Source organism: Hippoglossus stenolepis, chromosome 7 (genome assembly GCF_022539355.2).
Source record: "Hippoglossus stenolepis isolate QCI-W04-F060 chromosome 7, HSTE1.2, whole genome shotgun sequence".
NCBI lineage: Eukaryota > Metazoa > Chordata > Actinopteri > Pleuronectiformes > Pleuronectidae > Hippoglossus > Hippoglossus stenolepis.
Genome location: NC_061489.1, coordinates 13,357,467 through 13,385,349, shown reverse-complemented (window position 1 = coordinate 13,385,349; position 27,883 = coordinate 13,357,467). Strand labels below are relative to the sequence as shown.

At 42.4% G+C, this 27,883-nt stretch overlaps 2 protein-coding genes across 4 annotated transcripts in view; one reads left to right on the top strand and one right to left on the bottom strand.

Annotated features, from left to right (window-relative positions):
- flrt1b (fibronectin leucine rich transmembrane protein 1b) overlaps nucleotides 1–5,428 on the top strand; it is a 35,262-nt gene extending 29,834 nt beyond the window's left edge. For both annotated transcript variants that reach the window (XM_035161923.2, XM_035161922.2), the window contains exon 3: nucleotides 348–5,428. In XM_035161923.2, coding sequence (XP_035017814.2) covers nucleotides 363–2,561 — 2,199 coding nt within the window. In that variant the 5' untranslated portion in view covers nucleotides 348–362 and the 3' untranslated portion in view covers nucleotides 2,562–5,428. The remainder of the gene's footprint in view (nucleotides 1–347) is intronic.
- Nucleotides 1–26,833, bottom strand: part of macrod1 (mono-ADP ribosylhydrolase 1) — a 113,330-nt gene extending 86,497 nt beyond the window's left edge. The window contains exons 1-3 of one of the 2 annotated variants that reach the window (XM_035161925.2): nucleotides 26,269–26,833; nucleotides 25,295–25,393; nucleotides 24,345–24,452 (exon numbers count right to left, since the gene is read on the bottom strand). In XM_035161925.2, the coding sequence (XP_035017816.1) occupies nucleotides 24,345–24,452; nucleotides 25,295–25,393; nucleotides 26,269–26,677 (616 nt within the window). In that variant the 5' untranslated portion in view covers nucleotides 26,678–26,833. The remainder of the gene's footprint in view (nucleotides 1–24,344; nucleotides 24,453–25,294; nucleotides 25,394–26,268) is intronic. The other variant, XM_035161927.2, reaches the window with a different exon arrangement.
- Nucleotides 26,834–27,883: the final 1,050 nt, after the last annotated feature.

The window sequence follows — 27,883 nt, the reverse complement described above, 5'->3', positions numbered from 1 at the left end:
CCACTTACTTCACCCCTCATCGCACTCTGCCTCGATATGTCCGTTTGTCTTCTGCTTGGTCGCTCTGACCCATATAATAGTGGACAGGCCGTCTAAATTACATCTGACTTTTCAATCCACAAATCTTCTAGACTTTAGAGATAAAAAGAACTACTTTTAACAGTATGTCGAAAAAACAGAAGTAGTAGTCAAGGAATTTTAAAGAAGGGTCAACTGTGTGGTTCGTCTAAATCATTATTTTACCAACAGCTCTTTCTGCTTTCTCTGTTGAATGTAGAGATGCCTCTTTGAATTACAGCCTTTGCACCATTTATAATCCACTTTCTGATTTCTTCTCTTTCAATCAGGAGCTGTGTACCAACATGGCAGCTGAGAGTCTTGCTGAGCTCCGCGACTGGCTCTTTCTGCTTCTCCTGTGCCTCACCTTATTGGCTGAGGTGCTGGAACTGGCGGCAGCGGCAATTGCCATGGAGACGGGCGAGGGAGATGAGGGCATTGTTTGTCCCTCAGTATGCCGCTGTGATGAGGGTTTTGTCTACTGCAACGACCGTGGCCTCAGCCTAATTCCTCCACTACCGTTAACAGCTGCCATCCTCTACTTGCAGAGCAACCGGCTGAGTAATGCCGGACTGCCTCCCTCACTGGAACGTAGTAATTCCATACGAGTGATTTACCTGTATGCTAACCAATTAGATGAATTCCCTATACACCTCCCGCCTTCATTACGAGAGCTCCATTTGCAGGATAATAATATACGAACGTTACCGCGGTCAAGTTTGGCCAAATTACCATTGCTAGAACGTTTACACCTGGATGATAACTCTATATCTACGGTTAGCATCCAGGAGAGAGCTTTTTCGGGGACTCCACGGCTTCGACTGCTGTTCCTGTCTCGAAACCACCTGTCAAGCATCCCTGCGGGCATGCCAGCTTCCTTGGAAGAGTTGCGACTTGACGACAACAGAATTAGCACCATCCCCACACATGCCTTCCGGGGGCTCTCGTCACTGCGGCGCTTAGTCCTGGATGGGAACCTGTTGGCCAACACACGCATTGCAGATGACACCTTTTCCCGTCTCTCCAACCTGACTGAGCTGTCGCTGGTCAGGAATGCCCTGCAGTCACCACCTGTCAAACTGCCTTCAGCTCACCTGATAAGACTCCATTTGCAAGACAATGGAATGACCCACATACCAAGGGGGGCACTTGATGGGATGCGGCGGCTACAGAGGCTGGACCTGTCAGGAAACAATCTGACCAGTCTCCCCCGAGGACTTCTGAAGGACACAGAAGGCCTGGAGATGCTACTATTGCGAGGAAACCCCTGGTACTGTGGGTGCAACCTTCGCTGGCTACACGCCTGGCTGCACAGCCGGGGGGCAGGAGTGACAGTCAGAGGTCTGACCTGTCAAGGGCCTGAGCGTGTAAGGGGCCAGCTCTTGCGAGACCTAACTGACCTGATGGAGCAGTGTGAAGGCCCTCCTGTTGGTCCCAGCACTGGAGTCGGGGTGAACCCAGCAGAAAAAGATGGAGGAAGTGAAGATGGTGTTGGAGGCGGCCAAGCAGTGGCTTCAGTTCCACATGGCAGCACCACCACTTCCTCTCTGTTGGTCTCCACACAAGGTTCCCTCTTTACCCTGCGAGCCAAGCGGCCGGGCATTGTTATGCCTCTGCCTCCCAGTGAAGGAGGACAGATATCTGGAGAGGCCTTGGAGCTGACTGTAAAACATCTCTCTTCAGACAGTGTAGTGGTCAGTTGGCTGTGTCCACAGCCAGTACCCTCCTTCCGCTTGTCGTGGCTGAGATTGGGTAGCAGTGCATCTCTTGGTTCAATAACGGAGACTTTGGTTCCTGGGGAGAGGACACAGTACCTCCTTAACCAGCTCAGCCCACACTCACATTACCTCATCTGCCTGCTGCCACTACGACAGGAGCACTCCTTTGGGGGTTCTAGCATGGGTTCATCGCGATCTGGCAGCATGGACACAGACAGTAAAGACTCAGCCCCTGCCTGTGCTCAAATAGAGACTGGAGATGCTCTGATTAGCTCAGGAGGGGAGGGGTCAGATAAAGAGGGCCAGGACTCAGAGATAACAGCCCTGCCATTAGCTGGGATCATAGGGGGTGCTACAGCATTGGTAAGCCTGTTGTTGATATTTGGCATCTTCTGCTGGTATGGACAGAGGGCAGGTTACATGTCCGGGGACTCGGGCTCATACAGCAGGGGCCGAGGTGGAAAAACTTATGATGACTATGTAGAATCGGGCACCAAGAAAGACACTTCCATTTTAGAGATCAGGGCCCCTCCGCCAGGGTTTCAGATGACAACTATGGCCCATCAGCCACTGCAACCGAAGCTGGAGGATGTTACCTATATTCACACCATTTTCCCCTCCTCTTCTTCTTCCTCCCAAGCTAACGGGACCTACCGGAGCACCCACGGGGCTGGCAGCCTAAATGGCACCATTCTCAGCCAAACCAGCCACCATCATGTCACTTACGGCACCAACCGTGGCTACAGAGATGGTGGTATCCCCGACATAGATTATGCCTACACGTGATGATACAGGGACACTGTCCCTAAGCCATGTATGCCAGAGGTCCCATTTAGGATGACGACCCTTGGCTATTGGCCATTTTGTCCTTGGTTTCCAAAGTACCCTCTGTGCCTCTGCTGGTTCAATTCTGATTGGTTTGTTAAGTAGAAAAGCCTGATTTTAGCAATGCTGATTGGGCATTGCTATTGAGTGACAGAAGTTACTGTCCTGCTATACTCTGCTACTGTATACAACATTATACAGTAGGCCTTTTCAGCTCTACTTATAGTTATGAATGGTTACGTTTTCTCTTTTGGATATCTCAGTGTCTTTCAAACCTACTGTTCTTCTAAGCTCATAATATTACACAGTAACTTATTTGAGGTTGATATAGTAGGCTTAGCTGATTTAGCAGGAGATATATTTATTATATGAGGAAAAGGCACTTGATGTGTATAGCGATAGCTCTCGTATCTCCCTACCAACTGTAAGCTCTGTGCTGTATAGATAAAAAGGATAACAGAGGGAGAATTCAATGGTTGTTATAACCCACAGATGACAATGCATCATGGTTGACATGAAAAGATGTGTTTCTAGCCCCCTCCATTCCCCTGTTTTACTCCCCTGCTTTTTAATTTGTTCTCCTTTCTGCCCCTTTTTTTTTGGCTGAGATTCTTTCCTTTTATTTCTCTCATGTCTGCCGTTAGCAGAGGACGACTTTGTTCTCGCCAAGGGAGCTGACAGAAGTGATAACAGTCCTGACAGAGACTGGAGACACAAACCACAGCATGAGGAGACTAATGAGAGGGGGAGAGGAGAGTGAGAGAGAGAGACAGAGAGAGAGAGAGAGAGAGAGAGAGAGAGAGAGAAAGACAGAGAGAGGGGGGGTGATAAATGGATGGATGGATGGAGGGGGAGAACATGAAAGAAGACAAGGGGGGAAAGAGAAGGGTGCCGGTTTGGGCTCAGAGACGCTGAGAAAGGTGTGTTGGCTCAAGGCAGTGAGGACAGAAAAGTGGAGAAAAAAGGCAGATAAGTAAAAAGCAGGGCGTGTGACAAATGCAGCGGCAGGAGGTAAAAAAGCACACAAAAGGAAAAGAGGATGGGGGATCGAGAAGCGTGCGGGCGGGGCAAAGCAGAGAGGTGACAACTGGAGTAATGTAACATCATCATCCCAAAAAATGACTCAAGTTCTACCCACCATGTATCCACGACTGCACTCAGCAAAAAATAGTGATAACAGGCTGCACACTTCTTTCCAAGACTGATGTTTCAGCTGCCAGTGAGTGATCATTATCATTACAAGTCAAAGACTCAAAGAATTATACCTGAGCTTTCACCTTATGTAACACGTTTCATCATCAAAACATGGACGTTTACAACCTTTACTCAAAAATCTGGAAATCAGAGCAAAACACAAAAAAATGTCAACACCGTAGGAAAAATGACAAGCTTGTGAAGAGCGGCTGTTAAAGAGCTCCCTCTCAGAATTTTAAAAAGGTACAGCATGTTCCCAGTTTCTCTTGTGGACTGGTCTCATTATTAAATTACATTTGCAAATGAAGACAGAGAAATAAAAAGTCTTATAATAGTAACCCATTATCATCTGGAGGCTGGCTACATTTATTAAATAAAACTTTGAAGAGAAATGTTTTAGCAGCTAATAATCTCTTGGTGGAAATCAGAACTACTGTGGTCTTTTGGCTAAAAATTACACACACAAATAATTAATTTCAATCTTATTGAAAAAAATTCTATACACAATAGGGTATGATTAGACAACATGTATATACATAGAGGATTACTGGACTTGGATATTATTAAATGAATAACAGATTATAGCTCAAATGACCATGATGCTTTTGGAAAAAAATAAAGACCAAATGACAAATTTTATAACTTCATCACAATGATGTAAACATCTGTTTAAACTCCTGTGTTGTCATCAAGTAGCTTTGCCTGTTTATTTTGAATCAATATAAATTGAATCTGCAACAATCATTTTCTAACTAAAAATTTTAAAACTTGTTTCCCCGTCTTAATTGAGAGTATTTTCTACTTTTCTTGTGAATAAGAAAATGTTTTAACCATCATTTAGATTAAACAAGTCATCACCTGGGGCAGTTTTAAAGGGTGTTTCTTCACAATTTCTTGACAATTAAAAGACCAGATTATTATTTGCAGTTCTACAAAATTATCTCATTGTATACCATCTTAAAAGAGTGTATTTTAATTCTTAATGATAGTAACAATTGAAATTTCAGACTTGATGTGGTGCATTCTGGGAGATAAATTACTTTGGTTGACTGTGGTCGTCCAGTTCGGTCTTGGCACAGCATCGATACCGTTGTGTTATAACAGGGATCATAGCCTGACCGCTTCACGGTGTAGTTCAATGTAAACACACTACCCAGCTACACGGCACCTCCTTCCACTGACCCTGTGAATATACTGTAAAGGGAGGAAGAACTTCAAAAGACAACGCTAACAAAAAGTGAGAGATTTATAGAGAAGGTGGAGAGAGAAAAAATAAAGAGTGAGGCTGTGGAGGGGAGGATGGGGGAGGCCCAATTTAGATAGAGCCTGTGAGTGTTGAAGCCCATTCTTGCTTTCAGTAGCTCTCTTCCTCTGTTCAAGCCTGTGCCACTGTGCAGGAGTAATATTGGAAGAGCTCAGATGTGAGGTTTGATTTTTTTATGTCTGCATTTGTTTTTCTTTTTTACAGAGCACTGAAGAACCCTTTCATTCTGTGTAGAAATCCTTTTTCCTTTAAAAATGTGGTAATGAAAACACTCTTATGTATAAACATAGAAATGGGTGCAAAACGCTATTCCATTTATCGGTCTGTCGTCTTTTTTCTATGCAGAAGAATAAAGACTTGAGGAAAAGCAGTTTTTCGTGACTTCTCTTTGTGTCCGTCTGCGTGGGGTTCATTAATGACTGGAGAGTTTAAATAATACACTGGGATGTCTTAAACAAAAATAAAAATCAATGAGAGGCTCAGATTAATAATATGATTTATGACGAGATGGAGCGGACCTCATTAAATCACACACACTGGATGAATACATCAGCTGCTGCAAGCTCCAATTCAGTTTAGAAGAATCTGCCAGACAAGAGCAGACACTTGTGTTTTTATCCTGAGACATTAGTGTGTTCGTTTGTGTGTGCGTGTGTGTGTGTGTGTGCGCACGTATTTGTATGGATGTGTTTATTCTCTACTTGTGTGTTTGGGTGAAGACATGCCTCTCATTCTAAGTGAGTGCTAATGCTTGTGTAAGCATGGATCAATATAACGAACGGGGGAGTGTATAAGTGTCCATCTTGAAGTAACTGCTTGTGATGGGCATTTGTTAAGAAGAAATACACTGCATCAGTGGCGTCTGGTGATAAAATTTATTGGGGGGGGGGCGCAATGTTTAGGGGGGCAAACAAACTCAACAAAAATAGGCCAATCCTGTAGTCTTCATCGAGCTGCTGAGCAATGCTAAGGCCTGCTGTAAAAATGTAGCCTCATTGTGTGGTCTTGGTGGAAATCAGAACTTTTCTCTGGCAACTTTCATGCCATTTGCATTTTTCAGACAGATGTTTCAGGTCTCACACCCACGTCGTTGTCCACAGTACCTCCGTGCCGAAACTTTGAAACAGCAAACAGGAGAAGCAATAAAAGGCATTACTTGCACCACGTCCAGTGAGTGTAAGTAAGAGCGGTAGAAGCCCCGGGTGTAAACCCGTCCTTGTCACTTGCCGGCTGCTGAATCTGTAAATTTGTTCGGTCTGGACCAAGCTCCCTTTTTTTCTTCTGCTGAACACCTTGTGAAAGGGTGTTTTTGTAAAGAAATTAACAGATTTGCCGCAGTTCCACTAAAGTTGCCATATCTTTGCCGGATAGCTCGCAGCGGAAGTAACTCAGTGACAGCGGATGTACCTAAGACAGCGTAGAGGGTCGACCAATCACATTAGATTTCAAAAAGGTTCATCAACACCTATTCGCTGAAAATAAAACTGGGAGTGTCCAGGGCGCAGAGAACTGCGTCCCATGGTAAATCTACAACAACCAATTAAAGAGCAGCCTCAGGTCCTGTGGTTGCCAAAAGTTTACGGATTCACATTCACTTTCATTTGGCCGGCGCCCTACACCAGGAAGTATTTGTATTTAGACAGAAATTAACCAAATACAATTTCTGAATTGTAAATGAAAGTGGTTTGTTCTACAATGAGAGCTGTTCTATGTCTTGAGACTGAGAACCGACTTTTCATTGATATTTCACTTAAAGGATGCATGATGACATTTGTGTGTATGCATGTGTGTGTGTGGGTGTGTGTGTATTCTGTAAATGTATACATTATACAAATGTTATATAAACAACAGTGGAGTCATTATGGAGGTCTTTCATTATCACAGTCCATTATCTAACATCTAACCCTGCATCTTAATTATATTAGCTCACATTACACCCAAGCAGAGTCATGTACATGTCTGCTGAGTCATTAAGTTATTTTTGCTCAGTGACAAACGTGATCAAAGTTATTTATTCAAAAATACTTTCATTAAGTTACATCTACAAAAGCGTTATCTATTTAAAATTTAAATACTGTAAAAATATGCTAACATTATTGCTTAAAACGTGTTTAAATCATAAAGTGAATATAAAGATGGTCGACATGACAGCTTCCTGAATGTGAAGCCAAAGTGTCTTGATCACCACCTGGTGGCTGGCTGCAGTATAGGTCATAAATCCTGCCTCCTCCATGTAAGTGTCTAGGTCATGGAATCAAACTAAAAAGTTTTTTCAAAGAAGGTTTCTGTCATTTTAAATACTTCTTATCACACTGATGTCCAAGTGTACATTTTTCAAGTAAATATATTAATTAGTTGTTTGATGCTATAAAAATGGGGTGAAACATCATGATTGACAGCTGAGACGGACTTGTGATTGTAACGGGACTTCTCTACAGTGGCTCCATCAGCTGATCGCTACTGCACAGACTCTGTTTCCAAATGGCACAGTTTGTATCCAGGATATTTTGGCTTCATTTCTGGATAGTGGGAGGACGTGAATGTTTACATCGACAGTCTATTGTTCAAGGTATCAAGCAGATGTTGGAGAGTGAACGTCTTTGGTTTTAATGCCTCGTCTTTTAATTCGATGCGTTTTTTTAAACAAATAAGCTCAACCCGCCGACACAATAAAACGGTCAGCTGCATTATGAACTCCATGCTCAGTAGTTTCTTCACCACAGCGCTGTCAAGAATGATGTAAAGCTGCATCGCTTGGTAAAGTGTTTTCCAGTGTTTGCATGCATTATAAGCTCCCTTAGCAAAAGGTCAATGCATTTCTGTAAATGCATGCATTTTGCAGGATTTATGTTTGCCTGCAGATACCGTCTCTCCCAACAACAGAATCTATTTCAACACCACACCATTTTGTTTACACTTATTTTGGTTACAAATGTTCCCACAAATTTTCAGGTAGTCACTTAAGACAAGTTACAAATTAGATAGCTGCTTCAGGACTGAGCATGAGTTCATGTTTCTTTTCAGACGCAGATTGAACTCGCAGCAGTCACGAGAACAGTGGAGCGAAAATATAAACAGCTGAAATACACAGACATGGGAGCTCAGGGACCGACTCCCTTGAAACTACAGCTACGTAGCAGATAAACATCAACCCATGTACAAGCAAAGCACTGCTAAATTTGAAATTATATTCCACATACACACATTTGCCAACCTGTAACCCCAATCCTCACTTCAGCTGTAAATCAACTCGAGGTAAAGATATACATGAATTTTTAATTAATTCCAACAGTCATTGCAGTTTGACACACAACCGTGCACCATAGAGCGACACGGGACTCTGGGGGGTCCCAGAGGAGCTGGACGGAGCTGGATAACAAGCACTGACACAAACACACCGCAAGAAACCGGTGAAATACCTCAGAGATATGAAGTGATCCAACAACAACAACAGGGTTCCTTTGTAGCGAAGGATGGAGAGGACTTCACTGGAATAAACAAGGCAGAGAGAAAACTAAGACAGCCTCCGGGGGATTATAACAATACCAACTGTATGAATTAGGCTGTCTATCAGAGAGCCAGAGCCACTTCGGTGCGACTGCGAGATGTCTCTAGTGAGAAGGAGGGGGGAAAAAATCCTTCCCAAAGAACTTCCACCATAACCATACTGAGAGCATGTACAAAAATATAACTAAATTGCCCTTGTATAGCAATTGTCCTCCATTCCATTTGCAAAGCCTTGTGTGTGTAATCCTTTAATTTGCTTAATTATGAGCCTGTTTACCGACCGAATTTTTGGGAACTTTGCCCGTCAGGAAAAAAAGAGCATCTAAAAAGAAGACAATTGAAGTCAATTATAACCTTAAGTAGTCTTTGTGCTGTTTGCCTCATTATCTGTCTTAACCTGACAAAGTGAATAATGGATAGATTCCTTTCCGTGTTATGATAAATCATCAGGCATTCGGTTTAATCTGCTGCCAACATGAGCAAACTGGAGAGAAACAACCGGCCGAGGAGCGCTTTGGGCGGCGGGTTCCTGCTGCATGTGGTCTTCCAGAGCTCTCAGCCTTCACTCATGGTCGGCTTGCTGCCCACCTCTCCGGGGCTACACTCTGGACCTCACAACTTGTAGTTATGGCAACTTGTGATTTCTCTAGAGTACCGACTCACAGCCTTTCTTCAGCTCAGGCAGACACATCACAGCCAAAAAATAAATGAATTCCAGGAGCACAGTAAATTATTCATTACTTAGTTGAAAATGCCACAGAGTGGATTATGATCATACCAGAAGTCCAGCGAGCACACAATGAGCTGCCGGGCATTTCGTTTCACTTACAAAGGTAACAGGCTGGGTCGAGGGTAGAAAAAACAGGAACTAAAAAATGTTACAGAAGAAATGTTGAGCAAAGTGATGAAATCACATCATTAATCACAGCTATTCATCTACTGTAAATTAACAAGAAAACTATTTAACTGCCCCCTCTTCAGTTTCTAAGAATTCTAATGATAAAAAAAATTTGAGGCAGGTGATATTCTATATTTTACAAGACGGAAAACCCACTCTGAACGTCTCCTACAAATAAGTATCGTCTGTGTAGCAAAGGCCTGATTCGTCTTATTTCTCTGTAGATCTCTGCTGTCGTCAAAACATCTATTAAACGAACGATAAATCCGTGCACCCTGGTGACTTGGTGGTTAGGGTCAGACCACGACACCCGACAGAAACAATAAGATGAAGCACATATTAGTCCACTGACAGAAAAATAATCTGTAACTCAGGTAAGGATTTCCTTCAATTCTCTGTATCCAAACTGTGAAATGTGATGCTCAGCTCTGGGCTCTTTTTCATGGATAAAAAAAAAAAAAAAAGAATCTAGAGAAAACAATTGTTAGCTGGAGCCCTTGTTCCTGGTTTGAATCTATCTGGGCTGGGGACATTTATCGGATTTAATTTCCAGTCATATCCCTCCTGTGAACACAAAACATATCCAATAATATGAATGTAATAAAAAAGCAACTAAAAAACTATCTATTGGCCAATATTAGGTTATTGAGTATAATATTGAATCCATGAATATGTCAGACAAAAGTAACAAAGTAAAAAGTGCCATAAAGAAATGCCCAAAATACCAAATGGTTGAGGTAATGTAGTAAGCATTCAGGTGTTAAATGGTTTGTCCGCCTGTGATGTACTGACCAGCAATGAAAACTTTATTGTTCAGCAGTATCAGGTGTGTCTCAGTACAAATCTCACACAGGTCACAGTTATTTTTAAAAAATGACATTTATATTTATAAACTCTCAAATATCATCAGCAGTATTGGACTGAGCAATACTGCACACATTCTTGTTATTTGTATTCTCTGGTAACACTCCTGGGCAGCTAAGGACTAATACATATTTTCAATGTCATTTTAGGGCAGAATATCTTTCATTTTAATCACTGAAACTGACCACAGGGATATCTTTACTCATGCACTTAAAATAAACAGAATTTCTTGAGGTCTTAAACACAAAATATAATGATTTATTTAACTGGAACACGGTGCAACAGCTGCAATTACACAAGTCAGTTGAACAAGTGACAAAAAAAATGGTCTGTACATTAAAGGCTAAAACTAAATATCAAATCTCTCTCCTCTGAACTTCCAACATCATAGAAACTGTGTAGGATATTTGAAATTCTCACTATCTTGACCTTCTGATCTATGAAACCTCACCGTACACAACTGTGCACAGCTGAATCCACTGGCTCATGTTCCACTCAAGCAAACGCCCTACTGTACAAGATGACACAGTCCGGCTCTAACCAGGGCGACCACTTACACCCGTGGACAATGGCAACAACAGGATAAGTGGATAAATAGCTCCTATAAATAGCCCTGTCATTTCCTAAGCTCTGATAATGCAGCGGGGCCGACGGGATGCACATCGGGCACCACTTCACAACAACGCCTGAGAGAAAATTACAAGATTGCAATTATGTGCAGTGTGTGCCATGTGTACTCCCTGTACTCCCTCTGCGTGTCCGTGTGTGATAATGTGACAAAACCAGCATCTGTGATGGGGACACGTGAGCCGACAATGAGGGCCCCTTGTATTTGCCTGCGGAGACGGTGGGGAGAGGACTCAGGTTAGCTTCAAGGGTTACAATGATACATCCTTTGTATTCTGTTCACTAAGCTGTGATTACAAAGATGAGAGAAAATGGAGGCTCATTGTCAGCCTGCATTATACTTTATTATTCAAACAGCGCTGCCAACAATGTGGATAATCTTCCCAAATGTGCTTTTAATTTCCATATCATGATTTTATTCGTATTTCGTATGTGTGTCTCAGGTCTCTTCAGAATTATTTGCACAGCTGGTTCAGTGAAACTGGGTTGAACTCAAATGTCAAAAGTCTAAATAAAAAGCATCAATCACCAATCTTCAGAGGTTGATAAACTCATTAAAAAAGCTATTTATCAGGCGATTGTGGCCGCACTTAATGTGTGTGTGTTTTGGTTTTTTTTACAACTGCACAAGTATTCGACCTGAGCGGCCAAGGAGACGAGGACTTTGGATGCAGAGCCAAAGCCCCGATGCTGGACTGATTACTTGTCTGGCACTAAAACCAATATTTGAAAAAAAGGGCAGGCGGCACACTATTATTGTCATAAAGAACTGCAGATGCAAATGATTATAGCTACACGAAGGAGTGCATTAAGTGAGGCTGCACAGAAAATTGAACTCTGCCCTACACAAGGGAAGACACACAAGTTTGGCAGCTGGCTGCTTTACAAGTCACACATTATTATCACACTGGCAGAACCTCAGAGGACTTTATGCAATATCAATAGCCCCTGTCACATTTAGTCAGCCATTTTGAATGAGAAATAGCCTCAGAAGTGTTCAAACCAACGTGTAGCATCTGATTTTAAGATTCTTTGGTTTTTAAAAGGACTAAATGGACTAACACTAGCTTCCATTTATGATCTCCTTGGATTAATAACTCATCACCATCCACATTACCAGTCAGAGTCATAGACTGTATATAAAGCTGGACGATGTGTCTCCACTTCCTCCCACTATCCAGAAATGAAGCCAAAATATCCCGGATATGAACAATACTATCTGACGCCGATGATATCATTTGGAGCCCGAGTCTGCACAGTAGCAATTGGGGGATGAAGCTGCGGTATCAAGATCCAGCCAATACACACATGTTAGTTTCAGCCTTTAATGTGAGAAAATCTACTGACAATGACAGAAAGCATCTATGAGAAAATGTATTTGACGTGTACTTTGAGTTGTTATGTCCCATCCATTATGATGAGGAGGCAGGGTTTATGACCTATACTGCAGCCAGTCACCAAGGGAAGATCGAGACACTTTGGCTTCCATCTTTATATGCAGTGTATAGTCTTTTCCATTGCCGCTACCAAACTGTTGAACATTTTATCCATCACATCAACCAGCATTTTCAAATTCTTCCTGGACATATCTTCTGTGTTTGAGGCCCCTCAGTCGTTGATATGACAACACAAATGCTTTAATGTTGCTCCCTGAGTAACGCTACTTGTTTTTAAATGTGCTTAACATGTTGACTGGCCGGGTATTCAGAGGAGTGAAGGTCAGACTTGTAGATCTTCTCTGAAACTTTCTTTCATTTTTCACTCAACTACTTCCATCACTTATATCTAAGGTGGACCATCCCAAAGTAACACACTTATGTGTTAATATATGTTTTGTATCAAGACAACAAGGACATGCAAAAGACACAGGGCCGTCTGGTCCAGCACAGATGTGACGCCTTATGCAAAACATATGTACCACTGCTGTATTAATTGAATAGACACAGCAGACATGAGAGTATTTGCAAGGTGTGCATCTCCCATCATTGCATATGCATTTATGGAAGGATCACGTAAATAACAGATGGATCCATGTTAACAGAAGCTGATTATGTATTCTGCTGGATTTACTGTGGTCATGCAACTCTCAGTTTTGCAGGGAAAATTTCTCTGCTTTTTAAGACCGGGCATAATCAAAACTTGGACTGGATTTACATGAGACACAAGAGCTGCCGTAGTGGAGAAAATAATGTATATAACTAAAAACAAATTATTCAAAGGAAACATTAAGAAATTAGATTGAGTCTTTGTTTATCGAACTTTAATATAAATGTGTTTGTTTCCTGCTAATGCATTACAATTAGATATAGTCTTAATATTATGATATGATAAGTAATATTTTGAATAATAATGACAGTTTTTCTCCAGTGAAGTCAAATCAGAGTAAATGCTTTACGATCAAGAATCATGTGCTGTTATTTGCTTTCTCAGCTTCTTGGCCTCATACAAATTAACCACTGAACTGCACTCATGAGCTCTTCTTCTTCTGCATTGTGCATCCTGGAGCTCAGGGCCGGGTGCAGTTCAGGAGCTGTACTAAAAATCCAAAGCACACATTTGTACAAAAAAAATCGGGCCCAACAAGTTTTTGGACAGAAGTCGGCCATGCAGGACGGGATGGGATTCCATCGACTGTGGCCGTGAAGAACCACAAGGTAGACACACGTTTGCTTTTAGACGTGGTGAGGTGCACAGTGCAGCTCGCTCCATCAAGTGCCATGCCCTCAGATGCCCGGTCCACTCTTGTTTTGCCTCAGTTTCTATCACTCTCTGTCCTCTCTTACGCGTCCTCCAATAACAGGGCTCTTTTGCCGGGATCCGAGTTGGAACAGTCCGTCATTTCCGCTACCTGGGGAAAGCCACTCATATCTACCGGGGAAAACAAAAGTGCACCTTCTTTCTGTTTTGGTTGGTCAGTGCCAGAAAATATGGGACAAAAGACAAACACATCTGGTAAACAAAATGTCAATAGGTGCTGGATAGATAAAATAGCACAAAAGTTTGAAAAGAGAGGGATATCATTTGACATAGTGTGGAGCTTTTCCTCTGTTCTAACTTCTGCACAGAGCCAGACACATTCAATTCATAATCATGAGTTGAAGCAAAACACTACAGCCACATTACCTTTACCACTAACTCCATCAATGGCTTCCCCCTCAACCCAGGAGCCATCAGAGGATCATCTCCGGACCCACCGCGAGTCACAACACTGCACAACAAACCAACACATTTGAACGCAGCACATGCCTTGATGACAGACACTCTGATGGGCCAAGTGCTGATGATCAAGCTGACTACTTTTCTCTTTTACTCGCTCATTCACTCCATCTCTTTCCATCTCCCACATCGGCCCAATCAGACTAATGAGGCTCGCACTTCCTCCATCTCTTCCTGCTCCACTAAAGTGGCGATTGATTGGAGGGGTGGGAAAGCTTTTAACAAGGGAGGGGTGGGAGAGAAATAATTAGCACAAATGAGCTTTTCTGCAAACTCCTTCAGTTTGGCCTTTCGTTTTCCATTTATTTACCGACTCGGACAACATTAGGGATTAACTCTCCAAGGGTATGTTAACTTCTCAGTGTCAGGGTGTAAATCAATCTGAAGCTGTAAACTGAGGACGTTTGTCTAATGCCAGTGTCTCGCTCCTCTCAGGTCACAGCCTTGATGTGATGATGTCTAAATGGAGTGGGGAAAGGGAAAAGGGAAAGGGGAGACGACAAAACTCTGGAGATGCACAATCCAGCAGTTAAGCTCTTCTTCCATCTTCCCACTCAAATTGAGACACAAACTGGACATCGGAGCATGCCGTGGAAACTCAGGGCACTGGACCTTGAAAGCTCCAAATTTTCAGTGCACAGCGAGCATTAATGTCGCTGCCCAAATGACCAGCAGAGTGGTCTTCTGACAGTTGTACCGTAATTAACTCGGACAGATCTGGACTGGAAAACTAGAGCAGCGGCACTTTTGAAATTAATGCATTTGAATTCACGCAATTCAAGCGAAGACACAAATACAAGAAGACAGAGTGGACACGACAACACAACTCCAGTGCTGTGATTCAAAGTATGAGATATAAGCGTCTGGATTTAAGCTAAGAAAAGACAAGGGTCAAAATGTATAAATGTAGAGACTGGATTCTAAAAAAACAGCAGAGATCTATGGCTGCACATAAAACAAATGTCAGTCACCTTTTAAAGTGAATTTAAAGCATTTAGAGTGATTCCTCACAGTGGTGGAGCTCATCATCTAAAGCCTTAAAGATATGAAAAACGCCTGCAGCGTTTACCATCAAAAATGAACCACTTCAAGAGGGTGTACTAATGTAAGTTCTGAAACTGAAGACATACGATAAGCATTTTTAAATCATAAAGAATATTTATTCAAAATCCTCAAAAAGATGCTCAGAGAAACGACTATGGCTTAGATGTGAGCTCAGAAGCTACAGGGCCACGGTGTATACAGAAACCAAGTTTCCTTAGTGCTACAATACTAACATTTTAATTTCAATTTTACACCAATGTTCTACAAACAACCTTTTAATATCCACAGCTTCCATAAAGTCCAGTCTTCTCTTTCAGAAGAAAGATATGCAGTATAAAAACATGGATATTGGAGACTTTAGCAGCTGTGTTTACACATTTAATCCACTAATATAAAGGTGTACAGATGTATTTGTCACTGCTCTTTGTGGCTGCGAATCAAAGATGGCTCTGCACTAATGCTTCAACACCATCCTAGAACCCGATGACATGAGCAACAGGACATGTATAAAGCAAGTTTTGGTCAATTAAGTTTTTTATTTGATTGACTGAAAATTCTGCAGCAGCTATTTTGATAATTGGTAATCATGCAGTATATTGCATAATTACAAATAGCTTAACGTTTACTGGTTGCCGTTATTCTTTGTCTGGTATGTAAACAGTGAGGCTGCTGACCACCCAGCTAATTAGAGAAGTCTAATTCAGCACTAAACAGCTGCTCCATCAACAAACCGACGAATATTGGCTTGCATAGTAAAAGGTGATTTTGTTAAATCAACACTTTAAGACTGTCTGTGAGAACGCAGTGTGTCCGTGTGAGAATACAGCAGGAAAATATCCAGCGAATTCACCATGAGCAAGTGATTTCAAACGCATCACAAACGCAAAAACTGTAAAACACCTGAAAAAGGTCACAAATAACTCTGGATAAAAAAGAGGTGTCATACATGTAGAAGACGCAGATGAAGATGTCAACTTGGAAAGACAATGAGATTTAAGGGCTTTTGGTGATAAAGGCCGACGCCGGTGATAGTGCGGGATTTAAGTCACGTCCTGCCTCCTGCATGCTCTACCCAGGCACGACCCCTCACCTGAATATTGCAGTTCCCTGCTGTTGTGAACACATCTGGCTCAGACTATCTCCTGCTACGTTCCTCCTAGAATATCCTGACCACATTGTCCAGACACTTTCCACTCGTCATGTCTGATAACAGCTATATATCTGTACATGGCCTTTGACACTGCCAATCACTTCCCTGCTTACTGTCGACCTCGCTGATTTAAATCCACTCAGACGACATTTACTCAGGTGCATATTACCCTCTTACTCATTTTATTCTTCCCACTAAAAAAAAGTGGGTGGGTTTAATGTTTCCATTTGTCACACTCTGTTTGATGCTCAACACAGTCATTTTGTCCTGGTTTAGTAGCTGGTAGGTAGAGTGGAGAGGTGGTCACGACGGAGCAAAGCTTTGACAGCACATCTTATTTACTCTGAAACGAAAGCAGAATCAGCAATGCCAATTTGCCTCTGTAAGTGCTTGAGTGTACCGACAGTTGACAGGCATATTGTGAGAATATGTCCATTAGGGCTGCTTCACAAAACACAAAGTCAGCGTGGTGGGGTTGCTGCTTTAGGAACTAGAGCTAAGGAAGTGAGTCCAGTTACTATGGCGGGGAGACAAAGTGCAGATCATGAGGGATCTGTAACCTGCTTTGCTTCATAACAGCAGCGCAGGTACTTATTTTATGTTTGAGTAAACAATACAACTCCAGCTAAATGAATTTTTAATTAACTGAAGATGAAAGGTACGAGGAGAAAAATATTTTAATTTGATCTCATTTTAATCTAAGCACTGCACAAAACACACAAATACTCAGACCAGTTTTATAGCATCTATTTTAAGGATTTCTTAGAACGAACACACACACACACACACACACACACACACACACACACACACACAAAATACGTGTCTGCGACTGAAACTTGGTGTGACATTTTGCATCTTGTAATATGAGCCTGTCCTAAGAGGAGCTGACAAGAGCTGTGGGGGAGATGTATGGTAACTGCAGCAGAGGGAGCGACAGAGAGCACACAGTGTGGAGCCTGGGGGACCTCGGCGGCACGAGAAGTCTCTGTTCTGGGCTTTTCGTCACCTCCTCGGGCTCCTGGTACTACCAGAGACGGGTAGATCAAAACAACTTGCCTCCCTTGATTAAAACTCCAGATAAGCGACTCAATGACAGAGACCCTGCTCATACATGTCGTTAACATGCGTCTTTAATCACAACCCGACAGCTCCGAGTACGTCACTTCACACCTGGCATTAGAATGCTTCTCCATGTGCGTCTCGAGTGACCACTAGTGATGGCATCTACTTTCTCAGTCTAAGTGACCCCTTTTCCACCAAAGTGAACTGAGTTCTAGTGCTGGTTCTTAGCTGGTTCCACTTGCAAACGGTTTAAGAACCAGTTTGAATTTCTACGGGCAAGAGCTGCCATAGAGACACATCATTGCGTCACTGTCTACGTCTCTGATTTCCCAACAATAATTGTGCCTTCATTGGCAACCAAACACAACAAGTTAAACGCATTTGTTCGGCTCACGGATGGCAATTACGTTCAAAAAGGTAATAACCTAATACGTTTCGTTTCTTATTAACACTGAAAGTAAGATGTTAACCTCAGTCACAGCCTGAGCCTTCAGCTATCACCTACACTGTTAAGTCGTGCATCCTCAGTGTGTCTTGGTTGCGTTCACACACCTGAGCTTGAAGCCCTTCACTTAGATGCACGTTAATACAAGCAGTGAATGGAGCCACGTGACTTTATTGTCAACAGATGAAATGCTGCCTTGAAAACATTCATTTGGAAGCAGAAGAAAATACTACACAACTGGATAATAATCGGATAGCTGCTACATGGTGTAAATACTTAAATGAACAGACTCAACAGCTTAAGCACAAGCAACTGGAGAAAATATTGTAGCATTAATCCTTGGCTTGATGTTGTAAAATCCCTTCTAAAGTGGTTAAGTAAGCAAATATTGCCACTGTATGTCCCCTATTACTCCATTCAAGTAGGAAAAATGTAGCTCAAGTTAAATCTGGGAAATAATTTTAGCTGCTCTGAAGCAATTTAGAACAACAAGTCAGGCCTGACAATCTGCCATATACACTGTAGCAGCGTGGCGAAAGCAGGGACGTCTGCCAGGCTGATTTTGGCGCCGAGCACATCGCTAAGCCCCGTTGACAAAGCCAGCTGAGAATCAGCGAAGCCTTACAGAAGGAATATGACGCCATGCCCCTGTAAGGTGAAGCTCATGTAAGGGGCTCTACCTGCAGAGCCACGGGTCCGCCTATTTTATCCTCCTGAAATCACCAAACAGGATCACTGAGCACAGGCCTCTCGCCCTTCTGCTCCAGCTGTTCAAGTCGATGCCCTGTTGCTTGTCTGCCTGTCTGTCTGGGGCCAGTCATCCATGTCTTCTGAACACCCGCATCTCTTCATCCTCTATAACCCCCCAGCCTGCCCCACTACAGCTATCGGCCATCATCGGCCATGGACTCCACTGGAATCAATAAAAGATGCTCCCCCGCTGGGTGGAATATATATTGCAGCCGATGGAAGCATCCAAGCTCAAAAAACACTGATGTTGAATTATTGATGACTACCCCATGCATCCATCCTAATATAGAGCATTGTAATAATGAAAAATTAAGCTGATATTGGAAAGTTACTTTACAGATGTACGTACAAGATGACACATTTTTTAGAAAGTACGTTTTTTTTAACCATTTAGTTGTTTCAGAACAGTTTAACATTATACATACGTGCAATAAGGAGCATATAGGCTTACATATTACAGACAGGCCCACAGTGCAGTTAAAGACTGCCACCTTTTCCAAAAGAGACCACCTCCACTAAAATCATGAAAACTGGAAACTGATAATGTTTCTTATTTTTGCTTTAAAAAGACAAACATTCAAAAATAGCTGCAGGTTAATATTATGTTTAATTGTTGCAGCTCTAAAAAGAATTAAGGAATAAATTATTATGTTTCTGAGGGAAAAGCAGACGTACTATTTCACAGCAAACACTATGCTCATAGAGGACTTGACTGTTGTTTTTGCCATTGTCTGCTTCTTACATTGATCACAGGACAAGCAGCTTGATTTGTCATATTTCATACCGTCATGTGACTTTGAGCTGAGTCAGCATCTGACCTTTGCAACAAATACACGTTCAAACCTTTATTATTGTTCCAGATGAGTCAAGCTTCAGGCTTTGATTAGCGTCTCAGGTTAACTCTGTAAATATCACTGAACTTTTCAAGCCTGCCATTAGTCATAACAGGCTTGTTTGTGCCGGAAATTTCCAGACATCTCTGAGGAAACGCTCAACCCTCTGACCCGCCGTGTTCCTTTTTAAAAAACGTACGTCACAGTGTTGCCATGCTGAAGGTAACATGATGTATTTTTGTGGAACTTGCAGCCGAGACATTAAGTGTTGTTGCCCTTCAGCTGCTTCCTGACCCTTATCCCTCCTTGTCTGTCAACTTACTGTCCTTGCAATCCATCTCCTCATCCATCCATCAGTGCTTCCTTTACAGGTTTCTTATCTGTGAGGAAGTTATAGTGTAGTGTACAGATGCTCCTTCTCTCTCTCTTATTCTGCCGTCACCTGCAGGGCAGGAAAACTATTGGACCTAATCTTGTATCTCTCAGCTGTTGCCACAGAGAGTGCGTTTCCAGTGCCAACCAACAGCTTTATCTCTGACCTGCAGAAGAAAACCTTGGAGACTCTATCTCGTGCACACATGATACCTGCAGAGTGCACACAAAATGCACAAACCACTCATGCACCAGACATTATACTGCACACACGCATTCATAAGGCTGGGATTATGCGCACTGTTTCTGCCACAAGCAGGTGCAGCTGTGCACAGGTGCGCACATGCAGACATACTGTGCATGTATGTGATCTTCTCAATACATTCAAGCACATGTGCACAGGTGCGACATACACACACAGTCCTGTATATACACACACAAGCACACACACACACACTCCCAGAGACTCCCAGCAAGCAAAAATTGTGACGATGACAAGTGGTTCAGCTGTAAAGACTGAGACAGGAGCCGAATATTCTTTATCATTTGACGGTGCACAGCTTAATTTTAGGGACAGTTTTTTATAGTCGAGCCTGAAAGATTTATCAGCCTACTCTCACACACGGTTAGCGCCACTGGAAAAAAGGACATTACACAAAAAATACCAAGAGGTTTTACCGGTCCAGTTTTTAAACATTTTTCTATTAAACTTTGGTTCTATGCTGAGAAATGGGAAGGCCAAAATAAGTAGCAATTAATGTCACACACAGTAAACAGTGCACGGCGGCTGAAAGTACAGTAAGTGCTAGAATGGAAATGAGGAATAAAACTTTTTGCGAGTAAAAATACAGCTCAGTAGAGCTAAGCAAATTTGCATTTAATCAATTTGGAAAAAGGTTTTAATGCAAAGTTAGCTGCTGAGATGTTGTACACACACACACACACACACACACACACACACTCTCACACATGCACGCACACTCCAAGATCTCATCAGTCCAACGACATTTCATTGTGCAATCCATCTTAATCAGCTAGCCCATCAGAGACAATATATCCTCCCCTCCATCTCGCTCTCCTTCTCCGGGCGGAGTGATTGAGGGGTGTAAAGAGGAGGATGTTTCTGCCCCTCCCCCCTACACCCTCCTCCCCTCCCTCCCGCCTCCCCCCTCTCCTCACCAGGACGGCTCTTAAGTGCTTGTGGGTTTTTACGTTTATAGTGTTTTATAGGAGTGGGCAGGAGCCAGGGGCTGTAAAAGTGTGGAGGGAGAGTGGGAGAGAGGGAGTGGAGGGGCAGGAGGAGAAGTGGAGGATAAGGAGGAGGAGTGGAGAGTTACTGTAAATCCAATCTTTATTGAGAGCGGCACAAACGGCAAACAGCGGCCGCCCGGCCTCCCCGCAACGCCCTGCTCACCTGATCGATGAGTTCGGACTGAGGAGGAAGCAGGCGGCAGCAGCAAATAACCAAGTTCCCACCTGTTAATCCACAGCTGCTTCTGTATCTGTGTATCTGCATGGATCCACCCACGGTGTGCGTGGGCGTCTCTGTATGCATCCATATCCGTGTGTTTTTGTGTGTGTGCAGTCCACTGCTCACCACCAGCCAGGCCTGGAAGCCCCCACCCACCCTCCCAACCTGCCGACCAGTCTGTCAGTATAGCATATAATTGGCCACAGTTGGCTTCAATTGAATGTTTGCTGCCTTAGGGGCTAAATGATGCTTCAAGGCCTTTCAGAGCAGCCAGAACAGAATTCTGCAACACTCCCCTCCACATGTCAAAAACCACAGGTGCAGGGTGGCTGCTCTGTAATGCTGGAGCTCTGCTGTTCCAGTCATTTTCTAAACGAGCGTGACTAACCTTCACTTTTCTCTTTCCCCTCGATGTCCGTTTGCTGCTCCCTTGCTTTTTAATGTCTTATCTCTTTAACTGCGACTCTCTGAGCCTCTTAGTCATTCAGTAAGTTCAGTTAGTCATCAAATGAAAAGGTCAGCCACTTAGTCAACAAAATGACCACAAAGACAGTCAGCCGGCCGACCAATCAGTCACACAGAAAAGGATGAACTGGCTGCGCTGCCCAAAAGTCCTTTGAGGGTACCCTGTACCTGCTTGTTGCCATGGCAATGCAGTCCGAGATTTAAATACAAGCCTTTGTCCTCCCCCCGCCTCTCTTTTATCTTCTTTTCACTCCTCCAGACTCTGCATGCTTTTTGTCAGCTGGTGTGTGCTGACTGTCTCTCAGTCATGTTTCCTCTGGCACTGTTGTGTTTTTCACTCTCCCTCCCTCACCTTGCCTCGTCCTCTCTCTGCTAAACGACACTTTACTGGCAGTTTCCTCTTGTTAATTCCATGCTACTTCGCATCGTGCGACTCTGTAAAAGCTCCAGTAAAACAAGACAAAGTCGCCTCTTCAGCCGCTCAGAGACAAATTACAATCGCCTGCTGCACGTACACACATAATTACTTAAAAATTTGTGGGCAGATGCATTAATGAACGCTTGCCAGAGCACGCACAAGCAGTAATGCCATAAATGAGAGTCAACGATCAAAACATTCACTGGATGCTGGCACAGCATGCACCTGCTGACAGTCAGCTGCCATTGAAAATCTATCATTTTCTGCTACAGCCTCATCATCAAGTATCATTTAGGCGTGGTGGCCTGCCTCACTCCCCCCCCCCATACTACGTCTGTGCCAAGACGCCGATTAAATTTCTCCCAAAGGTCCAAAGAGCCTTGTGGGAAAAGGTCTTCAGTGCATTAACAGCTTTGTGGCCCCATCTAGTGGCCAAAAGAAAGACCCTAATCTTTCTTGAAGCTGGTGGTGAAAGAAACAACTTATGGGAGGAAACGAGTAAATTCTGAAATAAAATTAAATAAAAGCTTTTTAACAAGGAGACAATGGTTACTGAGATTAAATGACTCCTTTATCAAAGCTGTATTAGGCTCAGACTACTAAGTAGCACTTGCGCCATTATTAGCTTTTGGTGTTGGCTATATATTATACTTGTTATTCAACTGTTACAATGACTAAAGTTACAGTGTTTGTGTACTATTTAATTACTCTGTATGACATTGATTTGTCTACGAAAAGCCCAAATTTATCAGAGCTCAGCATTTGTAAATATCTTCCCTTTGTAACAATTCCTGATATTTAATTTTTTATTGACCTCTGTTTCATTGCAGCACTTGTATTTGTTTTTTGACATAGTAACAAGGAGGCTCCACATTAAAATAGATTTAAAAATTATATAAGTGGGAGCCACCAGTGGGACTGAAATGAATGAATTTCATGATTAGACAGAAAATTAATCTGCAACAAAATTGATGATCCATCTATTGCTGGAGTTGCTTAATTATGCAAACGCACACATTAGTTCCAGCTTCTCAAAAGTCTGGTGACTCGCTGTTTTATTTTAATTTTTTTTTAATTGAATACCTTTGGGGTGTTGACTTTTTCTTCTAAAAACTTCTAATGGGAAGATTTTAGCTATTTTTTTTACATTTAATTGACCACAACAATAAATTCATTAATTGAAATAAAGAAATCAACAGGTTAATTGATAATTAAATTAATTGAACGTTGCAGCGCTAGCTAATTAATGGTTTCTTCGCAATAAAAGAAGTAGTAACCCAGGACAAATTACTAGAGGAAACTACGTAAACAAAACAAAAACAAACTGAAAAAAAATGTGTTTGATGGGACCATCCACGCCCTTCGAGGACATATGCACTAGTACAGATTATTTTCAAACCATTAAATATTTGCCATAATAGGATAGTAAACTAAATCTGCTGCGCTACCCAAATAAAATATAGGATTAGCTGTGCTCATTGACACTTGACTATCATAGTTATACCCTCACAAAACACCAGTAGCTATCACTAGATTGAATCTACAGTTTGTTTGGGCCTTTAAAATGAACATTGATCCGTTTCAAAGGAGTCGGCCCATAATCTTTTCAGGACTGAGATTTCTCATCGACGCTTTGTGTTGCTTTGCCTGCTTTAGATTCCAGTCCCTCTGATTCTCAACCATTCTGTTGTTCTTTTATTTTTCTGTACTATACACTAGTTTGAAGCAAACTTCCCAGTATGTTGGTAACCATATAAAAGCTTGTATCTGTCCCTCCCACACACACAGAAAGCATCACCCATTATCACAGCACAAACCGCCCTCTCAGGTGTTTTGTGCTATATTTATGTACAGTCCATGCACAGCACTGCACAAAGGGACCAGAGGCTGTGCTCAGTTTAGCACCAAGCTTTTAAATCCCTAATCCTTTCTCATATTTCCAACTGGATGGCTTTCTTATTCATATTATTCCTGTGCATGAGTTTTCCCTTTTCCCCGATGAAAACTATTACTTTTGCAGCAAATAGTGGAAATAAAAATGAAAGAAGATCGTGCCTTATGCCATTTTTATTTTAACATTAGATCCTCTGTGGCCATGTTGGATGACAAACCCTCTCACTGTTTCAACTAAGAACATTCACTTACACACACACACACCTACCTGCATTAACAATAGCATCAATCTCCAGCTTGGTGATGTCACCGCTGTAGAGGGAAATCTTCTGGTCAAACTTCTCATTCCTCTGATAGCGGCTTGGCTCAGAACCACCTGACAATGAGACACAGAAATACAGGATGAACATTCATCAGTCTGCCGATGAGTAATTTTTTATCTGGTAAATTTACACAAGGGACATGTGTTGGTGGTTTGTTCCCATACCTAACATCAAAATAACAAAATTAAAGCCACTGGACACCGATAGTCCACCCACACAAGTGATTTGTGATTAGACCTCTGATGTGGGTGTGGACAAATTGGGTTTGACTGGCAGCTAAACTCTCCTCTTGGATTTGTAGTAACTGTTCTCCTTACTGATACTTGACATTGAATCTTCCCACCCATTTTTTTTACATAACCAGCTCTACTCAGCCAGATTAATTTATTAAAAAATTATTAATTGTAACAGTGTGCAGAGGCTTTACATTAGTGGTATCTTGTGATTTATGTTTAAATTATAGAGACAAATATGTTTCTATTACCTCTAATCAACCACAGTTCTTGGTCTTCAGTGATAAAGAGGACATGTAATGGCTAAATTGAGACCAACTAGCCTTCGCATAACAATAGCTGACATCAGAGCAACTTGGACAGCAAAATCATGAATCAAATATCTGCTGTATTGTACAGTGAAAGGAGTTTACACAACACGTACACTATGCACTATAAACTATTTATGCATAAACATTTATATTACATGTTGAATACAAGGTGCTTCAAAGTCTCTGTGTTGATCATAATTTATTGAGATGCTCTTGGTGTAGAATTGTATAAGTTCTTCGACGTAATGAGGCCAAATGCCAAATTACTTCTCTTCCAGAGAGTTTCGCCCCCACAGGTCCCCAGTCCTGAGTGAACAAGACAGTGACTTTGACTGATGTTGGGTTTCTGACCTGCAGTTGGGGTCCACACTGGGATGTCGTCCAATGGCACAAAGTTAGACGTCCTGTAGTGCTTACGCCGGTCCTTCACCGACAGAGACAGCAAGACATCTGAGGTATATAATGAAGATAGAGACCAGATAGCGAGATATTTGTTATCTCGGACACAGCCATAAGCTGGGTATTATTTTCACCCCCTGTGAGTGTGTGTGCATGTTTGTACAAAACTCAACAATACATACAAATATTTTCACCTTATTCTGGTATCTCAGGGCATAGCAAAAGCAGGATCCACCGAGTTAATGGTGAATTCTGCCTGCCAGCTGAGGACAGCAAAAACATTCTGGATGTTTTAACAGGACAGAGGCGCGAGGGGATTGCTCCACGTGCTGCCAATGGACTGTCATAGACGAGTCAATGTATTTGTGAATTCACAACCAATATTCCTCAAACTCTCCACTTTTTTACATCAAGAGAATGTCATAAAAATACTTTCAAATGTTACTGATATGTTGACATGTTTTCATTATTTAACCTTAAAAAGGTCCAGTGTGTAAGATTTAGGTGAAAAGGATCTATTGGCAGAAATTGAATATAAATAATAGTAGTGATGTTTTCACTAGTGTGTTTCATCAAAATTGTATGAATTGTTGTTTTGTTTACCATAGAATAGGCCCTTTATAAATGAATAAATTAAATTATATTATAGTGTCTTGTAGTACTGTGCGGTATCTTGTGAACTAACTCGACTGATACATGAATTACAGAAGACAAAGTATTAAAACTAATTTTACTCCTTCAGGTGACATGTTTGTACAACTATAAGCTCTTAGATAATTGTACTCATCATCTTCTTCATCATCATCCATCTCACATGCATGGGGCTGGTAGTTTCAGTTTAGTGTAAACTGTGTATATCTGTCAACCAGTGGCAGGTGCAGCTCTGTTAAATGTGAATCTTCTCGGGTTTCGTGGCTCAGTCTCACCCTTGGTCTCCTTCCAGTCTCCCTCCGCGGAGTTCAGGTTAACTTTGACGGGCATGGCGGACAGGGTCCCGGTGTGGAGAGACCGGACCAGCGCGACTGTGCTCACTCCAACGGCCGCACCGAGGGCGACCTTACCCAGCCAGCCTCTCCTCCCCCCGTGGCCCAGACTGGACTTCCAAAGAGCGGCCGCTGCTGCTGTGGAGAACTTCTCTGCTCGGAGGGCAGCGTTAATATGGCCGCGGGGAGGACTTGTTGCTGGCTTCCATCCCGACCGGGGGCTTCCTGGAGCCGCTGTGTGTTTGAACTTGGCCGCGGCTCTCTGGAAGTCGGCACGGACACGGGGCAGGGAGCCGGGGCAGCGGGGGAGGGCTCGGACATGTGAAAGTAGAGCTGATATTTGCAGCGCCATGTTAGACACCGGGGGGGCTGTGACACCGTGTCGAGTTACTGAAGCTTCACCGGAGACTGATGTCGGCCACACGGTTAAGTTTCGTTTTCGGTTCGAGCCCCGCACCGGACGTTTCACTGCACGTCTGACAGGCAGCTTCCATGTGCCATTTTTGTTTTGGCCGCAAACCGTGTGGAATGTACCATCTACACGAGGAGGGGTGCCAGTTAACTGTCACTCAATATACTCATTTTAAAACCTGTAAATAGGTGTTAACATTATGTATAATGCAGTTATTTTATACGTTTATATTATCACCAGAGAAAATTAAATGTAACAGTGTGACCAATGCTACTTTTATTTTTTATTCCACACAGTCCGTCCCCTCAGTCAGATGACATGAGAGAGCCGAGGCCAACGAAACAACGCTGAGGCCTCCTTCAAAAATTACGGAAATATTATAATCATGGCAAAAAGTATTATATGTATATAATTATTTTACCGATGTAGAAACGTTTCTTAAACTTTATATACATTTTAAATGTGTCTTTTATTTTATTGAAATACCATTTACAGAATATTTATAGGGAAGGAAGCAGGGCTTTAACAAAAGTTAAAATAAATACCGGAAATATACTCATATACTCGTGTATTTTTTTCAGTTTAAAATAATTACATATCAGGACGATCTGTCTAATGACTTTCACACATCATATTGCAGTAGGATGCAGTAGTATAGTTGTCTCCTCACACTGTTTGACTGTGTTTCTCTCCTTCAGCCCAATCTGCACAATATAAAAACGGTCCCTAAAGGCAACATTATGTTTCGCCTATTATCCTTCATTTTGTCGCCCCCTAGCGGTTCGTGCAACTGAATATCAGTAGAGTGTGTCCATGTTTGTAGTTCAGGGAAGATGAAATCAATATTCGATTGAAGGATTGTTTCCCTCAACCAGTCAACTCTAATCAGGTTAACATAATTATCTGGATTTGCTGCACACACAATGTACAGGAGATTCCCAGTGGACAGTGCCCAATGAAAAGTTTTGCTACAAACACATTATCCCTTTATTTCAAACTGGGGGTAAAATATTTTTGCATAATCCTGCTAACAAACAAACATACAACAAATGCAGATGAAAACATAACTTCCTTGGCAGAGGGAATAACACATATCCTAAGACTACTTATTGCTAATCTTGCAAAACTCCAAACGGGATCTGTGGT